We start from the raw sequence: 19531 nt of genomic DNA, 5'->3' as shown, positions 1-19531 counted from the left end.
GTGAGAAGAACAACATATAGAGTAAATGATAATTGATATCCACCATAGTGTGACATTATAAATCCTAGTGAGCGACTAAAAAGACATTGTATTTCATCCTAATTGTGTGATATTACGTGTTGTTCTCATAAAGTGAAAGAAACAAATATTATAATCCTACTTTCATATTGAATACATTTTCTAAATCAGATTATGTGAGTTTCTACTTCTCAAGTTGAAAAAATTGTATGTTAAAAATTATTCGTGTCATTATTTTATTTTGTTCTATTTTATTTTTTCCTTCTATAAATGTGCCTTTTATATTTACACAAAGATGTAAAAATTAATTATCATTTTCTTAACAAATATGATTGAGACCATCAATTTGACAATAAAACTACTATAATAATAAATAAAAAACTATTACTAACTTGTTAGTGAACCTTTCATTAATATATTTGATGAAATGATGGTGTTGACTTTAAAAACAACGACAACTTGATTTTCAAAAAATATTTAAATAGGCAATAGGAGTGTATGTTCATGTTGTCTTAGAAAAAAGAAAAATAAAATAAAATAATAAAATGTTATTTCTGTTCATAGTCTACCCATTGCTAAGTTTTTCAAAGAACTCATTTGGAATTTTAGATTCAGCTCAAACTTCTACGGTCAAAAAGAGCGACATATTTGAGAGTAGAAGATTATCATCTGCATTTATAACACGGAGAAAAAAAGGCAATGATAAAAAGCATAAAAATAAAAATAAAACTCTTTTCTTCTTAATTAATTTGAAAATGTAGTTTTTCTTTCTATTTCATCCAACATTCTTAACTCATCTTCAGACTAACGAATAAAAAGACAAACACAGTCTTAATTTAATTCGATAACTGAGCAACAAGTAAATGAAGTATGAATAAACTGTTGTATTTTATTGAGTTGAAGTTATAAAATTACATAAAGTTAAAATTCAATAAATATTTGACTTCGAACAATGTAGGTGAAATCTGTGTGTACCTTATGTTCATTCAATATTTCCGATGCTTCTAATTATTCCACATCTTATTCATGCTTATGCTCCTTTGATACACAAAAACAAATACAAAAATAAAATAATTAAAAATATTAGTAATAACTTTATTTTTTTTAATGTTTCGTTTAATTAATTATTATATTAATATATTTATTATTATTATTTCAACATAAAGATGTTGTAAGAACTAAAACATTTATAATGAATTGAAACAAATAATAAAACCCAAGAAAAAAAATATAGGGACCAAATATCAAATAAAAAACTTTCAAGAAACAGAAACAAAATAAAATCTAAAACACACACATATATATAGATAATTCTAATATATATAGTGTGTAATTATCAATCCGTATACATTTATTTTCAAAATTGTATATTTGAAAAAATATTGTGCTATTAGTAATAGAACAACTTATAAATAAGATATTTGATACTTTAATTATATTTAATATTTTTCTTATGCAGATATAAGAAATTTTCATTGAAATCCTAGTAGAGTTGAATACGGTTATTATAACTAACAAAACTATTTTTTTAACATTTAACGGAATTATACTTGTTTTGTTTGGAGATTATTTAATATTTTTTTGTTATAAATTAAATCTAAAAGAAAAATAAATTTAATTTAATGTTTTTTATACTTATTTGAATTTAAATTATTTTAACAATGAAAGAAAAAGTTAAAATAACTGAATAGGACAATTTGTCTCCTTCAAACCAATCCAAATAAGTACGTAAATAGTGATATATATATTTGAATTTTTCTTTTGGCGCGGAGGGAGAGAATTTTGAATTTGACCACTTTCCCGGAAAAAACTTTTACGAGTGTCTCTCAAAACACGAGTTTGCCCATTCGATTTGCTTAATCGAAAAAAGGAACGAAAAGAAAAAAAAAATAGAAGGAATTGAAATTGTGGTGTTGTGGGCGTTTTTACGAATGCAATGAACTCAAACAACGAAACGTCAATTAGGGCTTTCGGGCAGCGAACCATTGCTTCAGCGTTCCGCAATTTCCCACCACGCAATCCTCTGTGAGTCACCTCTGTTTCGTTCCTAAACTTCAAAAGTTTGATTAATTTTGTGATGAAGCATTTTTGCTTGAAGCAGTTCTGAAGGAAGCGTGAGAAGTCAAGCTTCACACAAGAGCGATACCTCGCATTCCTCGCTTTCAAACTTCCTCTCCTTCAAGCAGCAAAAATCTCCTCATCTTCCACAACCCGTCCCGGTTATTTTCTATCATTTTCTTCTTCTTTTTTTAATAATTTTATTTTCGTTTATTAAAATTAGATGGTAAAATTGTTTCCTTAACTGGTTAGCAATTTTTGGATCAGTTGCGCATAGTTCAAGTTTAATCTACGTTCTAGAATTTAAGTTATGTAATCGTGAACATCTTTATTTCATAAAAAAAAAATCACAATGATAAACTCTTTCAAACTCTTTTTTGCGCTGTTTTTTTCTCTTTAGATTGTCTTTTGGTAGACCCTCTCTAGTATTTGTACAGAAAGTCTTTCCCTAGAATGTTATGTTTCTATATAGACGGCGTTTCGCTAGGCTAGTTTCTGTTTAGACGTCTTCCGCTAGAGAGTCTAGTTTTTGTATAGATGATTTTCTACTAGACCATTCCATTTGTTTGAGTAGATTATCTAACACTAGATCCTTTACTTTGTTTATTTTTACTAAATTCTCTAGTTTGTTCTGTTGATAGACCATCTTGTTTTATATTAGACCATCTAGTCTGTCTGTTTAGACTATCTTATTTGTTAGTTAGTTACGCTCTGTTTAGTTAGTTTTTCTTTTTGTTTTCACTGTATATATAAACATCTTGCCTGTCTTTGGCAGAACATTGATAAAAACATATGTGCTCTTTTTTTTTGGTTCTCTCTCTTTTTCCCTTTTTACATCTTTCGCTTGCTAACATGGAGAACTCCATGAACTCTTCCAATCGATTCTTGAGAGGATTTATTGTATACTATATGTTATTGCTACCTTCCTTGATCGCCACAAATGGGAGAAGAACAGTTGGTGCATAGCTTCTTGTATCTTCATCCAAATGAAAACTCTACGCAGCCATTGTTTCTCCACTTTTAGATTTTTAACAACTACCAGCCTTGGAGTAGGTTCCTTAGTGCCAAGAATAAGGTAGAATTCATAAATAGAAATCATTCTCTGCCATCAAGAACAAATGCTAATTGCCCTGCCTGGAACCATTGCAACAAGATGGTTGCTTCTTGGATCATTCATTCACTTTCGATTACTATTTAGCAAAGCATTATTTGGATGGATTCTGCAATTATATTTGGAATAATCTTAAGGGCAGATATTTGCAAAGAGATCTTCTTCGTGGTGTAGACTTCAATCGGAAGATGCTTCTCTCAATTAAGGTGATTTGTCTATAACAGTGTTTTATCAAGTTGAGAATTATATGGGACGAGTTAGATAATAATCGCCCAAAACTTATTTGCATATGTGAAAACGAGTGTTCTTGTGATGTTCTCTCCATATAGTTAAGAGGAAAACATGAGGATCAGACTATGCAATTCCTTCGAGGCTGAACGATAAATATAACAACATTAAATCTCTGTTGGTCATACTGAAGCAATGTATTACAACAAACAGACTTTCCTTCCATCCTAGGAAACAATTTTTTTAAAAATGTTTACAATTCCCACAAAAAAAGTCTGCACTCATTGTGGAAAAACAGGTCACATTGAAGTTTGCAATAGGAAGCATGAATTTCAAAAACGTATACAATTCCAACAAAAAAGCCTGCAGTCTTTGAGGGAAAACCAGTCACATTGAAGTCTGCAATCGGAAGCATGGATATCCACCATGCCACAAATATTTTAACAAGACTGCTCAATTTCATAGTATAATTCAATCACAACAAGAAACAAACGAATAAAGACAATGGTGGTGACATACGCATAACAACACAGTAGTATCAAGCTCTTATAGACCTTCTTTAGTAGTCCAATAACATCAAAACTGTGAATCAACCACAAGTTAATCAAATTGGATCTATACATATGAATGCTAACTCTTACAAAACCAGTTTGATCATTGACTTTGACGCTACTAATCATGTTTGTGTTTTTTTAACCCATTTGATTTCTTTATGTATTTCACTTGTTATCATGGAGAACTCTGTAAACTCTTCCAATCGGTTATTGAGAGGATGTATTACATAATATGTTATTAGATAATTTGCACGTTTTCTCCGGTCTAAACACAATAAAAGTTGCTTTTTTTATTCATGAAATTCTCTATTTTTTAGGGGAAATCGACGCCTTTTCTGTCACCTCTCGGCTTAAGAAAATGGGAGGAAAATGGAACTGTCAAAAAAGTTGAAAAGGAGGGAAACAGTAACAATGATAGTAAGGTGATTTTTGAAAGCTTCAAGCACACTGAAGAGGACAAAAGAGACTTTGTCAGGCAAATTGGTGTTGATGAATTAGAAAATTCAGTTGCGGATAACAATCAAGACTCAAAGAAAAGGAAAATCCGGTTTGAAGGTTTGCCTCCCCCTGTCCTAACAAATTTGACCTTTCCGGGGTTCTTAAAAGTTAAATTTAGCGTATTTTACGTTTATCTTGTTTTACTTTCCTTTTATGTGTGCAGAATATCCACTATCTGAAAGCCAGATCCGAGGTAAAAAGATTTATTTATCAATGCTCTTACATTTACTATTTTACATGTTATTCACTATCCTGATTGGAATTTTCAAACCAGTATTCCAATTACAGTACTATTTGCCTGAACCTTCCCTGAATAATGTTGCACATTAGCTTCTTTGCCTAAAAGCATGTATTAATGTTATAAGAAAATTTGGTTGTCTATCTTGCTTCAAATCTTTACTGAGAACCTATTTAAATCCATCTTTGGAAAATCAAATATAATTAGGTCTCTGATTTCGTCATTTTCCCCCTTGCCCAAGGCATCAGCTTTCCTTTGGGAACTTTACTATTTAGTATGATTTAACCTAATTTAGTATTTTTGTATGTTCGGCCTGAGTTTGGTGAGAAGTGGGAACCTAACCTTGCGTTGCTTTTAATTGAGACTTTCACAAGTATTTTGTCATGGTCGAGAAGCTCTATTTGACTTTATGTTTATGAATTACCACCTTTGTTACTTATCTATTGATGTTTTTTTTTTCTCAAAACTAATGATAATTTTCAAATGTAGACTATCATTGATTATTGTTTTCCACCTATACATATTTAACAATTGCTACAATAATAATTTATCGCAACAAGTAAAAGATGTACGATATTTTTGTTTAAATACTACAATATTTTACATCTATTAAATATTCTTTTCGCCTTGAAAGTGAAACAAAAGTAGACAACATTATCGGGGTATTAGGAGAAGATGGTTGTTGTCAATATCCTAAAAACACCTTTCTGCTGTGGCTAGCTTGGTTTTGCGATTCGTGGTAACGGTTAGAAACTTGCTTCGTTTGACTTGATTGCTGACACATTTTGACCATAACGTAGTTTTCACTTTTCACTCTTAGGACTAGTTACTGGAAAACTGGGGTGAATGTAATATAGCTTGCCTGAAAATATATCCAGAAACCATGTACTAGGAGTGTTTGAGATTAAATGGACAGCGATAAAAACAAGACAAACAAGTACTTTTTACACTGTTTACGGTTCTTTGAGAAACTTCCAACATAAAGATGCTACAAGGTCTCCAACTGAACAATGATATCTGAATCAATATAAAGGCATGCTAGACCTTTTCTGCGAAGGTTTTGGTTTTTCATTTCGTGGCATTTCATAGGTGGAAAGGAGAGTCAAACTGCACGAAAGCATGTAGTAGTCCTTGGAGGCGAATCAAAGTTGAAGCCAAAAAGACAAATCGAGAATGGGTCTGGCAACAAAAGGCCAAGGCCTCTTTATAATCACTGTATGATTGCTTACGTATATTTTGTGTCTAGACAATGGGTTTGAAAGGTTAGACATTATAATTTACAATTTTTTGGAGCAGATGCGAATGGCCATGGCTGGTGGGATTACGACATGGAAGGTGTTGACAATGAGCAATTGGGTTCCAATGAAGTATGGGAAGGGGTGGGATCCACCACACTCGGGGGAATAATAGATTGGCATTAATTGGGCATTTTACATGTGTTTGAGAGGAATTTTCATACCAATGTACTCTTGAGCCTTTTACTCCATGCAGGCAAGTCACACAAAGTGTAGTTATTTTCACTTCAATGTAATTAGCTCACTTTAAGGGCATATGCTGAAAATGTTCTGTGCCTCAGTTATTTGAAAAAAAAAAACTAAAGTTAATGATTGTAGTGATTTTCAAAAGAACTTGGAATATAGTACATATATCTATGTTGTCATGTTAATTGTCCTTATCAGTAGTAATGACTTAGCACAATGCTTGAAGTTCACTCCAAACAGAATCCTATTAAGGTTAAAATTAACCTATAAAGATGATTCAGCAGTGTCATTATGTGTTTTAAAATGTTGCAAGTGTATGTATGGTTGGGATATAGAAATGCCAGTAACAAAGTTTGTGTATGTAGATTGTTTTCATGTAAATAAAAGTTTCAATCTAGTTTGAATCAAGTAACGGGAGTTTATGTGTTCCCATCGATTCGGTTCTTGTAAATAAAGTAAATCAAAGCTATATGAATTTATACTTTAATATTATTTATTACTATTATATAAATTTCTTATTATTACTTTATTATTTTCCTAAAGCAATTATTACAGATTTTCTTTACTGAGTAAATGTAATGTCAGTATGGATTATTTTTAATTATAAATTATCATATATGATACATTTGTTAATTTTTATGACCACTAATTTAAAAGTTATATACAAATTGAAGTCTATTTTGAACAGACTTCTTCATAAGCATTTTAAAAAAATGAGATATTTTTTATAAACTGAAATTTGGTTTATGAAGAAAGCTATTTTATTTTATTTTATTTTCCTTTCCAGTATTATACTTTATAGATGTTTAGGAAGTAGTTTATCTAAACGTATTTTTATTTTATCACATACTTCTAGATCTTCTTATTTATCTACCTAATTTCTTAAGAAATTCTATATGACAAAGTCTAAATTCACTACTGAACCTACCTAACTAAAATTGCAACATCAACAAACGAGTAGATAAGTGGAGAAGTTTTTTTATTTCTCTCTGATAACTTTCTTCATTTCTAATATTGCAAAGAGTCTCTCTCACACCTGATTATGGTAAAACCATGAGTTTCTAAGGTAAATAGTCCTCAAATAAGAATACAATATTGAAAAAAAGGCAAAATTCTTCTAACATAATTCATATTTTAATTCCTGAAAAAACTTAGGTATTTACAATTATTGGCAATAAAAAAATCTCAATATATTGTATCATATATAAAATAGGATATAATAAAAGTGTAGTAAATATTAGCTGTGTTTATATATAATATATCTTTAAAGGAAAACTTTACAATCATTCAACGTTATGAGTATCTAATGAGAATCAACTTAATTAAAGTAATTATTTGCCATGAATCCTAGATTTCTCAGCTAAATTATTAAACTCATGAAAATTTAAAAGAGAATGTTTTAAGTGTAATTAATTTTCCAAACTAAACTAAATTGTCTAAGACCTTGTCTTGTCTGTAGTCTTATCATGAAGCCTGAGAGAAAAATAAATTTCCATATTGATTATCAACCACAACTATTAAAGAGAAAAGAAAACAGAAAATAAGTAAAAATAATTTATTATTTAATTTTAAAAATCGTTACCTAGAGAGGGTATTCATAACTTAAATTAAAGATTCTAAATTATTTTTAACTTTATATCTGTTTATATTTCCTTTGAGTGAAGGTCTATTAGAATAATATTTCATTAGTTTAAATAAATTTAAGTAATTTTTGTTCTTAATTATTTTATTGGTAAGGATTATTGATAACTTAATTTATATAGAGAAATTAAAAAATATTACTGAAGAAATTAACTTCAATACCACTTAAAGTAATATAAAGATACCTATCTTTTTATCATCTTATATTTACCATTTATTTGAACAAAAAACTTTATCAAACGCTTCTAATAAATAACTTACAAACTTTAGTTTTTTAACTTTAAATTATTTTTCGATTTTCTTTTAGTTTTTTAATCAATTTTGTTAAACATAGCCTAATAACACAAGTCACTAAAAATGATTTTATATAGTCACCCAATGTCACTATCACTTAAATCATTTAATTTATAAAGTAGTTAGAATACAATTTAAATTTATGATATCATTAACTAACTTACATTTTGTTGCATATATAAAAGACGCGAAAAAAAAGTGTATACGTGGAAGATTTATTATAAAACGCATTTATACAAAAAGAATAGTGGTGATAAGTTAGAATACGAGAATGATAACAAATTATAAAATTATGGTTGGCGTTCTCTCTCTGTGTGAAAAAGAGCGTAACAACTCCCCTTGACCACTTCCGTGTGTAGATCGAAAGAATCACTTTAGAGACTGCGTTTAGTCACGATTAATGCAATTTATCACGTTGGAACAGTGTCAAACTGCGTCAACAACGTTTGCGTTATAGATAAAAAAAAAATATTCTTCATAATCCTATTTTTTTTTATTCCACCCTTAGTATAATGATTTCATATAAATTATTTAGAAAATAATTTTATTTTTAAATTAATCAGTTTTATCATTACCTAAAATTGTACGGCGTGATCGATAGTTTAAGATTAAGCAGGTGGTAAAAATAGAGAAGAAAAATACGAAAATGTAGAGTGTTGGAGACCGACATGAAGGTGGACCGTTATTTAAAAGTGATGAAGTGAGAATGGTGATTTAGACTTAAATCCAAATGAAAGTTGTTCACCACCAAACATACACACACTTTTACTTTACGAACACAAATCTTGAATCATAATTATTATGAGAGAGAAAAATATAAAAAAAAAACAATTAAAGAGTGGCCACTAACAGAACTATGCAATTTTTCCATTCAAAACCTTTTTCATCTCTTTCTTCCTTCTCCACTATCGATCTGAGTTGGATTTGAAGGAGCGAGTCGCGAACTCGGCTGAACAAGCGGCGTTTTCTCCTCTGACCACGCATCATTTGTTCTGGTGCGCTGCGCTTAAATCCGAATCGAATCTCCCGAAAAATCACGTGATATTCGATAATCACTTTTCTCCGATCAATCACGAGATATTCGATCTCATTCGTAACTGTTTCACTCCAACTTCAAACTCACACACAAACGCTTTTTTTTTTTATTATTATATATCCGCTTTGTGTGCGAGATCTTGGAGAAGAAACCGCACGTTTGTTTATTTTTCGTTGTTTGGAGAGAGTTGTGTGTTGTGGAAGCATGGTTAGCGGCAACATTTTTCATTGTAGAAAAAGTTCGTGGCCTCCGGAAGAGTATATCAGTAAATCCACTCTGCTGCTGGTATATAGTTCACTTTTTCTCTTTCTCGTATTTGGAATATCGGATTCTTCTGAAGCTGATTGACATGGTAGCGATTTTGCTTTTCTTGATAACTTAATTCATTTTGGAAAATCGGTGGCGTTTTTTTTATTGTTTTTTTTATTAAGTTGCTCTCCGTCTTTGGTGAATTGGCGTTTTGCCTTCTGACGACGCCGCGCTTTTGTGATATCTGAAAATTTTGCGTTTGCATGTGGTTTTAATTTTAATTTTAAAGTCTGAATGTTTGTGTGTTCTTGGCGGAAAACACGGACGATCTGCCCGTTCTCAATTAACCGAAGGAAAAAAAAAAAGAGAGAAGTTAAGTGTGAATTAAGAGAACACTATTACTTAGCTGGTCGACATGGTTGCTAATTTTTTTTTTGTTGATTAGTGAATTCATTTAGAAATTCGGTGCTGTTTTTATTTATTTATTAAGTTGCTCTTCGTTGTTTTGTGAATTGGCGTCCTGGTTTCGTGATGATGCTTTATCTGGAAAGTTTACGTTAGCGTGTGATTTTTGTTAATTGTAGTTGATTACATGGTGCTACATTCACATGTTTTTTATATTGATAGTTGATTTCATTTATAAATGTAATCCGTGTCCCTGGCATGTTTTTTGCAGTTTGATTATGATAGTTCTGCTCCCCCTGAGCAAGCTTGGAGAAGGAGATTGAACAGCCATGCCAATCTTCTTAAAGAATTTAGAGTAACTTTTATGGAAGCTATAAAAATGGCAAGTTTTTTTCCTCTCTCCCTCTCTCTTTCCCAGGCTACAACCCATAACGTGGACTCACTGGTTTAGTGGATGGAATTCCTTTGCATATTCTTATTTATAGTTGGTTTTATTATTATTTTGCAACTCTCTCTATGTTATCTGATTGTCTATTGTGTTTTAAAATTCCAGGTTCGATTAGGGATACGTATTTGGTCATATGTTAGGGAAGAGGCTTCTCATGGAAGGGTAAATTTCAAATTCTCTGTTTTTTTGGTCATTCATTGCTGTTTAATTGTGTGGTGGGTACATTATATTAGTAGGTTGAAACTTAGGATTCCAGACTTCTTTTTGTTGGTCTGATTTCTGCAGAAAGCACCTATTGATCCTTTCACTCGCGAGAGTTGCAAGCCATCTGCATCTCAAGGAGTTCCACTTGGTGGGATGGGGTATGATTTGTTGCAATTGAAAGCTACCAATTAATTGCCTGACTTGTTAATCCCGAATACCATTTTTTACAGATGGGTTTATCCATTTGGCCTTTAGAACAAACAAATCTCTTCTTGTATTGATTTGAACATCATTTATTCCTACACAGGAGTGGTAGCATATCAAGAGGATTTAGAGGTGAGTTCCGACAATGGCAAATTATTCCTAGCTTATGTGAAGCGTCACCAGTCATGGCCAATCAGTTCTCTGTGAGTCTTCCTGTTTTTCCACTTATTATTGATGTGCTATGTTCTTCTCTAATTATATGGCTTAAATGTGTGGATTTATTTCCCTGACTGTCACTGATGTGTTCAGCATGTAGCTTTTTTAAATGAATTATTTAAAATTATATTGTGCACCCTTAACAGAGTAAGGATAATAGGTGGAATGTATATTTAAATATAAATACAAGATTTTTGCAGTGGAATGGTTTGTGGCTGAGTTGGTCAGTGAGGTTGTTAGACAGTTATATTGAGGGTTGGAGGTAGATATATAGAAGAAGATGATAAGGATCACAAATCAATCATGCAAAATAGCAAACTGATGATTTTAGGATTCAGGGTGCTTTTGTGCAAAAGGAAATAGAATAAGTTAATCAAATGTGATTGGTGTGTTGTGTATGAGTTTTTTTAATTCTATCAGTATCAATTGCTATGCACTTGATGAGATAGAGCCCCGAGCTCTGTCCAGACAAGAGAAAAATAAAGTATGGAACATGGTTTCTAGTTTCACTAGTTGTTACTTTGTATGAATTTTAATTCAAAGATAGTGTTAGAGTCTTCTAGTAAAACATCTGGCTTTCCCTTTTAACCATAATGATCTGTATTGTTTGTGGCCATTCTGAAATGTGGTTTATAATACATATTATATGGTTTATTTACTCTTCTTGCAGATTTTTATAAGTAGAGAGGGAGGAAACAAAAAATTTTCGTCAGTTTTGGCTCCTGGCCAGCATGAAGGTTTAGGGTAAGGTGGCCTGTGTAGAAGTTTGTAAACAATGTTTCATAACTATAAGTCTTGCAAACAAATTAAGCAACACTATTTAGCATTTGTAGAAATTTCTTTTTCATGTTACACTATGCCTGTCTTTATATCTTAACTATTAAGAGAATACTAATGAGTGGTATAGAAAATATCATTGGTACAGTTAGACCCAATCAGTCCCTACATATAAGTATAACTATCTGATGTTCACTTGGATGATAATGATTGATAAGTTACTACCCGTCATTTGTACCAAAAAAATTCTCTTATTGGACAGTCTGAGATTTCATAGTTGCCCTATGATTGTCTTGATGACCTTTTTATTGCTTACATGAAGTTATGTATGAAAAAAAAACTCATTTTGCAGAATATTTCCATCTGCATTTTGAGAAAAGCTTCTGATGATAAAAATAATTGATGGGCTTAGCATAATATATGTTTGCTTTCTAACTCTTATGTAGAGGCATAACACAATACTCTACCAAGCTTTGACCAATATACTGCTAACTGCTACCTATTTAACACTTGAGAGCAGATTGACAACATCAACCTAGTTGCAAAAGTGTTACTCTTCCGAACTGGCGATTAGTATCATTTGAATTTTAGATTCTGCTTAACATATGGGTTTTTGGGTGCTTTTCATGTATAGATACGGATACATGGACTCAAATTCATGTTAATTTGTTTTTCAGATCTACCAGGAAACCTGATGATCAGGGCATATCATCATGGGGATGGAATCTAAGTGGGCAGCACTCAACCTACCATGCTTTGTTTCCAAGAGCTTGGACAGTTTATGATGGTATATTCATTTATATTAATTGGTCTTTTGCTAAACATGTATGATCCTTTTTAATTAATAAGTGTTTTCTTATTCCCAGGTGAGCCTGACCCAGAACTAAAAATATCTTGTCGGCAGATATCCCCATTCGTACCACATAATTATAGAGAAAGCAGTCTACCTGCTGCTGTTTTTGTTTATACGGTGTGTAATTTTCTTTTACCATTGTTACTTAAATTTGTATGTAAAAGAATAGAAGGGTCAGGTTCCTTGCACTATTGTTTGATATTTTTGTTTTCCCTTTTGTTGACACATCATATTATATACTAAATACAAACTAGTTGCTGCACTTTAACTTTTTAGAGAAAAATTAATTGCATTTTTCTTAGTTTACATTAGTGTAAAATCTACTATTGTGTCCTCTTGTATGAAATGACATTTCACCTGTTTATGTTTTGGTACTCTCTTGAAAAATTGGATTAGATGCATTGTATAAGGCTGTTTTTGATTGTTGCAAATTACTTTCACTTGGACTCTTTTCATCCCTTGAGATGTTTGAGAAATCATTTTTCCAAATCAGCTGTTGAATGGGGCGTTGTTCCAACTTGGTAAATTCTTTTGGGTGCCAAATCTCCCTATGTGATTGTTTGAACTATCATGCTTAATGGAGTTCCATTCTATTAAGCAAAGTGGGTGAAGAACTTAATATTCCATATCTTACATTATTTTCATGTTATCTTATGTATCCATGTTTAATTTCAGAGTGAAGTAATATATATTATCAGGCTTATTAAAAAAATTTACTTGTTTCTTTGGTAGTTGGTGAACGCAGGTAAGGAAAGAGCTAAAGTCAGCCTTTTATTTACTTGGGCGGTAAGATATTACCTTTTTCTGAAGTGTTGTCTTTATTTGTCACAAGAATATACTTGAGTTGGGGGTACAATGACAGGGCCATTGATAAATAACCATTGCATATTAATCTTCTGCAGAATTCCATTGGTGGAAGCTCACACCTGTCAGGAGATCATGTGAATGAACCATTCCAGTAAGTTTTTTCTTTAATCTGATATATGGGTGCTTCAAAATAGAGTAAGCCTTAAACAATATTTTAACTCCTTTTTTCATTTTTCTTTTATAGAACTGAAGATGGAGTCTCCGGTGTACTTCTATATCACAAGCAAGTTATCAAACCTTATAGATATATATGACGGTTGGTTTGATTTCTCTTTATTGTTTACATGGAAATGGATAATAAGTCAGTGACTTAAAGGTTCTGATTAGTCTAAAGGTGCTCTAGCTTGTCTTTATTAACAATAGCCTGATATGAACAGAAAGATGCCCTTCCTTAGACTACTACTGTTTTTTGAGAATTCATTCCCCAGCTTGTCCAATGTGATACGATGAGACAAAAAAAACAGTAAGGAATTTTTTTAGCAGATTGAAAATTTGTAGTGAGCTGTAGTATGGGATCACAACTTAATGTTGTGGTGACACAATTTTTTCTGGTGGTCTTTGATTTGATTTCAGAAAGAAAAGAACAATTTAAAGCTAGTCCTAACATTATGATTGGGATCATTCTCTATAGATCATTGTTTTGTCATAATAATATTGTGCACTGTGGTCATAAGTTAGGTTTTTATCGATAGGTGTCTGGTATTCATAAAAAAATTATGGATTTACTGGAATTGAGGAGAGGGGAGGAATAACAAAACTGTGTGAAGTCTTTTTGTGGTATACCTATTATTTAGAGAACACAAATTATGTAAAGAAATAAAAAAAGTGTTAAAATAAATTATTATATGATCAACATTTGTTTATGTTAATTCAGAAGTCATATGTGGCTAGTGAATTTTGGATGGATTATAAAAAATGCTTTGATGTAATAAATTACCAAAAAGGGTTTGCAATGCTTGATTGAAAAAGCTGGTTACTTATTATTTAGGGAACACAAATTATGTAAAGAAATAAAAAGTGAGTGAAAATAAATTATTAGATGATCATCATTTGTTTATGTTAATTCAGAAGTCATTTGTGGCTAGTGAATTTTGGATGGATTATATAAAAAATGCTTTGATGTAATAAATTACCAAAAAAGGTTTGCAATGCTTGACTTAAAAAGTTGGTTACTTGAGAAATGAACTAAGAAATTTCAATTCTTTATTGCTATCAATTTTGCAATAATATTTTTTTCATGATGTCTGTACTTGGTTTCTACACTTAAGTTTACAATTTCTACTATTCTGGTTTGACATATTTGCATGCATGTAGATATTCGGAATATGTTTTTGTGGGGTACGTATGTCCTTGTAAATTGTAATTAGGGTCTCCTGTCTCCTAAATTTCTATGTAAATGAGGATTTTGGTGTATATATTAAGGCCATTTCTATATACAGGACAGCAAAAGGAAACCCTCCTGTTACTTTTTCCATAGCAGCATGTGAAACACAGAATGTTAGTGTTTCTGTTTTGCCAAGTTTTGGGCTGTCTGAAGGAAGTAGCATAACAGCAAAAGGCATGTGGAGTAAAATGGTGAAGGTACTGGTTGCTCCTCTTTTTTGGGGATTTCTTAATGTTATTTTATAGTTGTCCCCTAGATTCTTCCAAATATTTTTGTTACGGAAAGTATATAGAGTTCGTTCTAATTGAAATTATTATATTTTTTAAGGATGGGCAATTTGACCAGGAGAATTTCAATTCTGGACCTAGCATGCCCTCATCACCTGGAGAGACACTATGTGCTGCTGTTGCAGCTTCCGCTTGGGTTGAACCCCATGGAAAATGCACCGTTGCATTTAGTCTTGCATGGTCATCTCCAAAAGTAAAGTTCGTGAAAGGTTGCACTTTCAATAGGTAATGAATAGAATATTAGGTAGTTAATATTTATCCTTGACCAAGGTCTCCATATATTAAATAATAGTTGTATGCATACACCTCCGTGTATGAGTGAAGTAATTCATGATATGATTTAACTTCCTTCAGTGATGTTACATGAGCTGCATTTTAGCTTTAGCTAAGTTTGAATGATATTTTTAGTTATTGGTAAATCAGATCTGCCTTTGAGTAGCTAAGCTTACATGAAGATTTTTGAAATCTGTCTCACCCGGTTCCAACAGAACCCTTGTGATTTAAACAGGTGGTGGATACTAAATTTGGCTAAACAATTTCTCATATAATTAGTTAGGGAGGGAGGCCATTTTCTTTGAATATTATGCTTTCCAAATGTCTGCTGTTGTTTTTTTAATGGTATATTATCCATGTGATCAAATTCTTCGTTTACATTAGAGGCATTTAAAGTGACCATTGTATCTCTTGGTATTTTATTCTTATCTTTTGCTTCTATGAAGGATTTCTTACTTTCCTGCTCCTAATTATTATTATACGTGACAATCTTTCTTTGTTATGTTGTAGTACATGATCCTATTGAAGTATGATTATCCTTAATAAAGTTTTACTGAAGCTACAAATCAATAGTGTCACTTCACTACTGCTTTATTTGGGACAGCCTAATCTTTTTAGTTTCCTCAGATGTTTTTTTGGAGGAGATTGTGCCTGTTGTTGCCAAACATGCATCGTACCTACAACCCAATATTTTATTAAGTTAAATTTGGTTGACTGTTTTACCGCAGGAGATATACAAAATTTTATGGGACTTCTGATAAAGCTGCAGTGGACTTGGCCCATGATGCTTTGACTCGTATGTTGTATGATTCGATTGTAATTTATATTCTCCAGGCCTGTGCTTTACTTGCATTGGTTATAATCACATTTCAAAAGAGAAAAAATATACAAATGTTTCTAAAGTGATTGATGGTTTCATCTGTGGCATTTAAAAACCTTATTAGATTTTTTAATTCTAAACAGATTACAGTCGGTGGGAAGAAGAGATTGAGAAATGGCAGAATCCTATTCTCAAGGATGAGACACTACCAGAATGGTAATTCTCAATTTAACTTCTATAATATTTTACTTTTAAAGTATCATATCACTGAATTGTTTGTTTGAGTTTATTATTATTTTAGAATCAATTGTAGGAAGCTTTTTAAAGCAAAACAGAACTTGGGTTTTGCCAGCTGATGTTTGGCACTTCTTTTTGTGCAAAGAGTTGCATTTTAGACTTGCAAAAAAATTTCACTTTGTTCTAGAAATGCTATCTGTTTGACACATCCAAATTATGTTTCATTAAAGTAACAAGTTTCCTTTGTTCAAAGGTTGGGTTTATGGGACCTTAAGTCAGAGGTTTTCAATCACTGTCATTTAGTAACACAGTGTTACTTCTGTTTAAAGTCAAAACTGATTGATCATGTATGCTCTTGTGTAATATCTTGTGTCTTCATCTACCTTGATTGTGAAGCTGTCCTCTATCTTATTGTGGCTTCTATTGTTCCAGGAGAAGATACATTAATGTATTTATAATTTATTTTTACAGGTACAAATTTACATTATTTAATGAACTCTACTTTCTTGTTGCCGGAGGAACAATTTGGATTGGTATGTATAAAATATTAGCACATTGTATTGCGTTTTTTTTAATTAATGTTTGTTTCTTTCATTGGAGATGCCTTTTATCATTTTATTCTTAATAAGATCTTTAAAACTGATTAATCTTTCTGCCAGACTCTCCTTTGCTATCTTCAAGTATGCCGAATGACCAAGATCAGGTGAGGGAGTTGGAAAATGCAGGCGTCAAAGAAACTGAAGATAAAATAAATGGCAGAAAAAGGACAGTTGTGATGCGTACAACTGATAGTACCTATGAATCTACCACTAGTACAGGACATAATTGTGTGGATGAAAAGCTATATGGACATGATAATGATGATGATGTTGGAAGGTTCTTGTACTTGGAAGGAGTGGAATATATCATGTGGTGCACATATGACGTGCACTTCTATGCATCATTTGCTCTTCTAGAGCTCTTTCCTAGGATTGAATTAAATATACAGCGTGACTTTGCTAGAGCTGTCTTGTGTGAAGATGGAAGAAAAGTAAAGTTTTTGGCAGAGGGAAATTGGGGAATTCGCAAGGTTTATGGGGCAGTGCCACATGATCTGGGGACACACGATCCGTGGTATGAAATGAATGCCTATAACATCCATGATACTAGCAAGTGGAAGGACCTGAACCCAAAATTTGTTCTCCAGGTGTATCGAGATTTTGCTGCAACAGGTGATTTGCAATTTGGAATTGATGTGTGGCCTGCTGTCCGGGCTGCAATGGAGTACATGGACCAATTTGACAGAGATCGCGATGGTCTTATTGAGAATGATGGGTTCCCTGATCAAACATATGATACATGGACAGTCCATGGTGTGAGCACATACTGCGGATGTCTTTGGCTTGCTGCTCTACAAGCTGCCGCAGCAATGGCCCTTGAACTGGGTGACAGAGATTTTGCGGAAATATGCAAAAGAAAGTTTTTGAAGGCTAAGCCAGCATTTGAAGAAAAACTGTGGAATGGTTCATATTTTAACTACGACAGTGGATCAAGTGGTAACAGTAAATCCATTCAAGCAGATCAATTGGCTGGGCAATGGTATACTGCATCCTCAGGGCTTCCCTCCCTTTTTGAGGATTTTAAAATCAAAAGTGCTCTCCGGAAGGTTTATGATTTCAATGTAATGAAAGTTAAAGGAGGTAGGATGGGTGCTGTAAATGGCATGCATCCCAACGGTAAGGTTGATGACACCTGTATGCAGTCTCGTGAAGTATGGACAGGTGTGACCTATGGAGTTGCTGCAACAATGATACTTGCTGGAATGGAAGAAGAGGCCTTCACAACAGCCGAGGGAATATTTCTAGCCGGCTGGTCAGAAGATGGATATGGGTAACTTCTTATGCCCTCTGTCATCCATAATTGTTTTTTATCACTTGCATGCTTACTTTTCTGTCTATGAAATAGGGATATGATTTTTCTGATGCGTAAATAAAAATAAAGAAATATTTTTTTATCACTAAAAGTACAAAGAGTACTTCGTGCATAGTGCTTCTATGATCTATATGTTAAAATTAACTTACAAATTAGTATTCACTCCAGACACCGGAGAGTTTCAATTGTTCTATGATAATTATTTTAATTATTGATGAAAATCACACATTCCGTAAGTTATTTAGAGGTTTAAATGTGGCAGATCTAAATTATTTCACTATTAGAAAACTAATTAATTAATTCATTCATCTCTTTTATCCCATGTCAGGTACTGGTTTCAGACTCCAGAGGCATGGACAATGGATGGGCACTACCGGTCCCTCATGTACATGAGGCCCCTGGCCATTTGGGGTATGCAATATGCAAGGAATCGGCCCAAGGCAATTCTTGAGGCCCCTAAAATCAATATCATGGACAGAATCCACTTGTCTCCTGTTATTGGCGGATTCTCTCATCATAATGAAACAGGTGTGAGAAAGATTGCAACAAAAGCAAGATGTTTTAGCAATTCTGTGTTTCATTGTGCTTGCTGATCGACAACATGTAAGAGAACATAAAATTTTTGTATAGGTAACTTTTTTCACACAACTCCTTACCCAACCCTCTCCTAGAGAAGCTGTAATAATGGCGGTCAAGGCCTGAGGGTAATATTTTAGAAATAAGCAGAGTTCTATTGTAACTTGTAATTTATATAGCCCATTAGTTTAAGCAACGCAAGTCACCACCCTTCACTGTTGTAACTGTTGTACTGTACATTATACATTTATTTCATCACTCAAATTCCAGATTCTAAAATGTCTTTTTAAATGATTGTCAACAATAATGTTAAATATGATGTGGGTGACAATGGTTTTGGTTTACAGGAGGATAAATATATGCTGCTGGATGTTATTCGCAAATAGACAACTGCTTTGTGTGGTAAGGCGCATTGAAGGTGGTGGTGACTAACCTAATACAATTTTTTAAATGTTATAAATGAAAATCCAATACTCATACAATTATTTGACAATTAAAATAATATCAATTTTATTATTGAATTTTTCATTTTGCTAATATTACATACCGTATTCTTCTCAGTTCGATGCCTAACTCAGGACTCACTTCAATTCATTTTTCAATATCTGAATTGAATTTATGTAATTAAAGAGTGTCCCTTCAATTCATCCTTATCACATGGCT

At 32.4% G+C, this 19531-nt stretch overlaps 2 protein-coding genes across 6 annotated transcripts; both read left to right on the top strand.

Moving 5' to 3' along the window:
• Positions 1 to 1786: 1786 nt before the first annotated feature.
• Positions 1787 to 6365, top strand: LOC137828412 (RNA-binding protein). 2 transcript variants are annotated; one of them, XM_068634979.2, is made up of 6 exons: positions 1787 to 2043; positions 2120 to 2237; positions 4287 to 4524; positions 4631 to 4660; positions 5795 to 5920; positions 6002 to 6365. In XM_068634979.2, exons 1-6 carry the CDS (start codon positions 1955 to 1957, stop codon positions 6124 to 6126), a joined length of 726 nt encoding a protein of 241 aa, XP_068491080.1. In that variant the 5' UTR covers positions 1787 to 1954; the 3' UTR covers positions 6127 to 6365. The 2 variants fall into 2 exon arrangements, with proteins under 2 accessions (XP_068491080.1, XP_090161583.1); XM_090305457.1 differs by lacking the exon at positions 5795 to 5920 and having other exon boundaries at positions 1822 to 2043.
• A 2472-nt stretch (positions 6366 to 8837) lies between these two features.
• Positions 8838 to 19147, top strand: LOC137828411 (Beta-glucosidase, GBA2 type family protein). 4 transcript variants are annotated; one of them, XM_068634975.2, is made up of 18 exons: positions 8838 to 9442; positions 10083 to 10193; positions 10365 to 10421; positions 10545 to 10621; positions 10771 to 10870; positions 11554 to 11627; positions 12338 to 12447; positions 12527 to 12630; positions 13246 to 13299; positions 13416 to 13471; positions 13565 to 13603; positions 14820 to 14961; positions 15092 to 15276; positions 16053 to 16120; positions 16288 to 16360; positions 16853 to 16914; positions 17041 to 18250; positions 18621 to 19147. In XM_068634975.2, exons 1-18 carry the CDS (start codon positions 9362 to 9364, stop codon positions 18883 to 18885), a joined length of 2868 nt encoding a protein of 955 aa, XP_068491076.1. In that variant the 5' UTR covers positions 8838 to 9361; the 3' UTR covers positions 18886 to 19147. The 4 variants fall into 4 exon arrangements, with proteins under 4 accessions (XP_068491076.1, XP_090160755.1, XP_068491079.1 ...); XM_090304629.1 differs by having other exon boundaries at positions 8920 to 9442; positions 13565 to 13636; XM_068634978.2 differs by having other exon boundaries at positions 9026 to 9509.
• Positions 19148 to 19531: the final 384 nt, after the last annotated feature.

This window comes from Phaseolus vulgaris, chromosome 7 (genome assembly GCF_051622355.1).
Source record: "Phaseolus vulgaris cultivar YP4 chromosome 7, ASM5162235v1, whole genome shotgun sequence".
Taxonomy (NCBI): Eukaryota; Viridiplantae; Streptophyta; class Magnoliopsida; order Fabales; family Fabaceae; genus Phaseolus; species Phaseolus vulgaris.
Note: the sequence above shows the minus strand (reverse complement) of the source record. Positions and strands in the feature narration are given on the sequence as shown.

Coding starts and splice junctions, on each gene's coding strand:
- LOC137828412 (XM_068634979.2), top strand. CDS start 1,955: ATGAACTCAAACAACGAAACGTCAATTAGGGCTTTCGGGCAGCGAACC. Junction 2,238..4,286: donor ATCTTCCACAACCCGTCCCG/GTTATTTTCTAT, acceptor TCTATTTTTTAG/GGGAAATCGACGCCTTTTCT. Junction 4,525..4,630: donor AAGGAAAATCCGGTTTGAAG/GTTTGCCTCCCC, acceptor TTATGTGTGCAG/AATATCCACTATCTGAAAGC.
- LOC137828411 (XM_068634975.2), top strand. CDS start 9,362: ATGGTTAGCGGCAACATTTTTCATTGTAGAAAAAGTTCGTGGCCTCCG. Junction 10,194..10,364: donor TTATGGAAGCTATAAAAATG/GCAAGTTTTTTT, acceptor TTAAAATTCCAG/GTTCGATTAGGGATACGTAT. Junction 16,121..16,287: donor GGCCCATGATGCTTTGACTC/GTATGTTGTATG, acceptor AATTCTAAACAG/ATTACAGTCGGTGGGAAGAA.